At 50.0% G+C, this 4,464-nt stretch overlaps 1 protein-coding gene across 1 annotated transcript in view; it reads right to left on the bottom strand.

Moving 5' to 3' along the window:
* Positions 1-208: 208 nt before the first annotated feature.
* The window catches only part of SLC35C1 (solute carrier family 35 (GDP-fucose transporter), member C1), a 4,994-nt gene continuing 738 nt past the window's right edge, over positions 209-4,464 (bottom strand). Inside the window, exons 2-3 of the mRNA XM_009319272.1 lie at positions 4,002-4,461; positions 209-2,213 (exon numbers count right to left, since the gene is read on the bottom strand). Of these exons, the coding sequence (XP_009317547.1) occupies positions 1,654-2,213; positions 4,002-4,461 (1,020 nt within the window). The 3' untranslated portion in view covers positions 209-1,653. The remainder of the gene's footprint in view (positions 2,214-4,001; positions 4,462-4,464) is intronic.

Below are 4,464 nucleotides of genomic sequence, written 5' to 3'. Positions count from 1 at the left end.
CGCCGCGGCGATAACACGCTGCAAACGTCGCTCGCACCCCTCATCAGGCCCAGAGAGCGACCCCCGACTTTATTCAGCGGATTTGGCCGTTACAAGTCAGTACGTGCAACATTGAAAAGGTCAGACCCCGTAAAAAAAAAAAAAATTAAAAAAAAAAAAAAATTCAAGGACCCCAAACGGCACCCTGCGCCGGTACCTGTCGTCATGAAACCCGGAGCAGGAGCCCCCCGAAATTAGACAGGAACATATTCTGGGCAGAAATGGAGTGTCCTTCTGTAGGAGCGGCCAGACATCACGCACAGGGGCAGGGTATAACACGTAGGATCCACGGGGCAGGGTACGAAGCAGTCACATCAACTGCCCAGCACCCCTGTTCAAATAACCCTTTAAATATAAAGGGGCCAGGGGTTTAGAAAGCTGGTGCAACATCACAGCTGACTATAGGATGCTGTTGCTGAGCCCCGGGATCAGAAATCACAGCTGTACAGCAACTTCAGGTGGCACTTGCATGAGACCAGATGGAGGGGCAGAGATTTCTGCAGAATTAACTGTTCAGCAAGCAAGTTTCAAGTAAAGGGATTGATGCAGCTGAGCAAAACTAGGATTTTTTGGGGGTGAAGGATTCACTGAGCTGGCCATGGGTGGGTTGATTAAAAGGAATGAGCCAAAAGACAAACTGCAAACACCAGAGAACCACAGTAGGTATGGAATAAGTCCCCTGAAACAAGCCAAATTAGTAGGAACCCCATTTTCAAACACAAACCTACCCCCTACACAGAGGGTAAAGAGGACAAGAGTTGAGAACCCCATGAACTGGGATCTATCTGCACCCTACAGAAGCAAGTGCTTCAGAGTAACTTTTCCCCTCCTGCCTGTCACCGAGAGGCAGAAGCCAAGCTCGCTCCTCCCTGAGAAAGGCCACTTGAGGGAGCATGCTCTCCCTCACAGGACACAGGGCAGAGCTGCACCTGAATGAGAAGTTTCATTGCTGCTTCTTAACATGATTTCCCAAACTAAGAAACCAGGTGAAGAGAAACACAGAAGAGACGTCGGCAGGATGTGATACGGACTCTTTGGAAAGGAGATCTGGAGGCACTGCTGTTGCTTAGGCTTGTACAGAACCAGAAGGGAGGGAATTTCCCATCCTTTGCATTGAATGGGGCAACAGGAAGAATGGCTGTTGCCAATCCTTTTACAGCAGAACTGTTTACTGGAGCCTATCCCCAAAAGTCTGGCTACCTGCCTCTTCCTTACACAGAAGTTCAGGATTTTATAACTTCGGACTGTGTTCATTCAGTTAATTCTAGATCCCTAACTACACAAAGCTCCCATCCCGGTCTTTGTCTGCTATGACCCCACTCCCCCCCCAAGATGCAAATTGCCCGGATTAGGTCAGTATCAACATCCATTTTAAAAAACGATCACAAAAAACCTGATTGCTCTCTACAACACATGCTCTCCCCAATTCCGATACAGGGTGAGATCCCGTGGATAAAACACAATTCAGTCAGGTCTTTGGCTCTAGTTCCTGACACAGTTCCCCATACACTTTGCAGGTGAATTTTTTCCTGCTCCTTGCTTTTCTTCTCCCCAGGAGGCAAGGAGCACCGAAGGTTAAACCCTCAGGCACAGAAATGGAGGTGCGGGAGCTGCCTACACACCAGTCTCGTTTCTTTCGCTGCTTTTGACATTAGGATCCTCTTGCACCTTTCTCATCTCCAGCCCTTTCACCCATGTGTAGGCGAAGGAGCCCCCCAGAACCATCAAGTTACTCGCCCACCACAAGAAGCTCTTCGTCTCCTCAAAGTAGATAACAGCCAGCACTGTTTGGGCACAGGCCTTGGCTGTCCCAGACACGTTGTGGGTGAGTGGGCTAGTGAACTTAATCTGAAGTCCGGTCACATACCCAATGGCAAAGCCAAACACTCCCCCCAGGGTCATCATGCCCCAAAAACTGGGGCTCCCCAGCTTGTCAAAGTGGTAGAGGGTGCGGAACTCGCCCAGCAGCATCATGAGCGGGAAGAACAGGACACAAGCATTGACGTTGTTGTAGAAGGTCAGGCGCCAGATGCTACCATCCACCACAGGCAGCACCTTCTTGGTATAGATGGCATTGAGCGAGACACACAGGCTTGCTAAGATCCCAAAGAATATACCTGTCCATGACAGGGTGCCCTCTGCTCCTTCCTGGTCAACACCCAGCCAGAAGCCACCTGCAACCAAACAAATCAGACGTCATCTGAACAACTGCTGAAGGACTCAAAACATACAGTCAGCAATTCATCATCTACCTTATACTGAACAACCACAAGCAGAGACAGACTTAAGGGCTTCCCCTTTCTGTTAAGTGAACCCACAAACTGTCATGACTAGTGTCCTGGGAAGATTTATTTTGGGAGTACAGGTAATTTATGGTGCTATCACTCAATCTCAGAGGACCAATTCCCACACTGAGCAGGCAGCACGAGTTTAGTTCATGGCTCTTTGGAATAATAGTTTCTAAAGTTAAAGCTACTCTTTACCTATAGGTCATTTTCAGGAGACCATATGATATTTTTTTTTTTTAATTGAAAAGGCAGAGAACTGACACACAGGTAGCAAGAAATATTCCTCAAGGTTTAAAAAAAAAAAAAAAAGCCTCACAGGCTTTGCTGCGCTGTTAACAGGAAGGGAAAGATCGGTCAGAAAAGAAGATGGAAAGGTAGTAAACACATGGATGTAATATTAAGAAGCTTGATCAAAAAAAGATCACAAGGCAGAAGCTGAGTGTAGTATATTCAACATGTTAACCTTCTTTGATGGGTAATGCACTCTTTAACCACCCCCGAAACAGGAGCTACAGGCTTTGTGTCTCCACGGCATTGAGGGAGACCTCTCCCCATCCAGCTCATAAGCAAAACATAGAAGGGGAGATGAGCTACTGAAGGAGCACTGCACCGCCTCTCCATTAGCTGCTTCATGCTGGAAGCTGTCTGGGAAGTTGCCTGCAAAGCAGCTAGTGCTTTAAACTAAACCCAAATACAAGTGGGTTCAATGGACAGACAGGAAGGGCTTTGCGTCAGGCCGCAGAGGATGCTCAGCTACGCTGCTATAGGCATATGGGCAATGCTCCCACAGCAAAAGGAGATGGAGCCAGGGGAGAGCATCTTAAGAGAAACCCTGCAAGGCTGCCATAGTCCTGGGCAATACTCAAACACAAGACTAGCTGAAGGCAATTGCTTGCATCACTTGGGTGGAAAAAACAGTAGTTCAGTTCCTGTTCACCTCTTCTGTGGAGAGGAGAATCTCTTGTCTCATTTTCATCTGAGTCCATCTGCTTGTCTAAGCACCAAAGTGAACACATGTCCATCTGGAATTGGACTGAAGTCAACATTTCACAATTCTTGGCATCTAAATGGCCCTCCAGTGGAAGGTAGCCTTCGGCCTTTGGCATGAAAGACTTGTAAGCAATTCCTGTTAAGCCAGTCAATGCCCTGCCCTACATCCTAACCACACAACCAGATCTTCTGGTGGTGTTTTACGCTTGGCTTGATCAGCTAACCCTTCATCACATGCATTCAGCCTGTCTGAATTGGCTGGCTCCATTGTACGGTCCCAATGGTGCTGACATAAATACTGTTATTGTTACCAAAGTTAATAATCAATAAGCACTTGAGAACAGGAAGAAAGCCACCTGCTGTTTTATGGCCTTTGTGGGGACAAAACAGGTAAGGCAAGTTAAACTTCATCAGAGAACAGACAGGTTTTAGTGCTCAAAGGAAAAAGGAGCCATGGTAAAGTAAGAGTAATTTCCTTTCTTAACGAGTTACCTACATGCTCCAGACATGTGAAGCGGGTTGTCCAAGGCAGAGCAAGGCACAAGCCCTGAGCTACCCCACCTCACCAGGGAGCTGCCATGCAGGTGGGGGTGGTTTCCCAAGGGGAAGACACCCCACCTCCGGCACTCCGAGGTTATGGGGCCAGCCGTAGGGTGGGTGCAGCCCCCTCTCGTTCCCCCTCACCTATGATGACTCCGCAGGCCAGGAGGGCATAGACAGAGGTGGTCTGCTTGAGGAGCAGGTAGGAGAGCAGCACATTGAAGACGGTGGTGAGGGAGCGCCCCACGTTGTAGAAGGCTACGCCGACGTGCTTGAGGCAGAGGTTGTTGGAGGTGACCATGCCAATGAAGACGGCAGAGAGGGGCAGGACGCTGCGGGACACCTTGGGGTCGAGGCGGAGGGCAGGCAGGCCGGAGCAGGGGGGCCCGCAGGCTGCCCCCAGGCTGAGGCCCAAGCAGAGGGCAGCCGTCAGGGCACACTGGAAGAAGGTGACGAAGAGGGGGGCATCGAAGCGCAGCCAGGGGCTGTCCAGCAGGTACTTGTTGAGGAAGACCATGGCGATGGAGGTGAACCAGTAGAGGCAGACCACCACGGCAATGCGCAGGGCCCGCAGCAGGAAGGGCGCCTGCCGGCCCCCGCCGCCCTC

The sequence above is a fragment of the Pygoscelis adeliae genome, unplaced genomic scaffold (assembly GCF_000699105.1).
Source record: "Pygoscelis adeliae isolate BGI_AS28 unplaced genomic scaffold, ASM69910v1 Scaffold22, whole genome shotgun sequence".
Classification (NCBI taxonomy): Eukaryota; Metazoa; Chordata; class Aves; order Sphenisciformes; family Spheniscidae; genus Pygoscelis; species Pygoscelis adeliae.
This window is presented reverse-complemented; position numbering and strand designations above follow the sequence as displayed.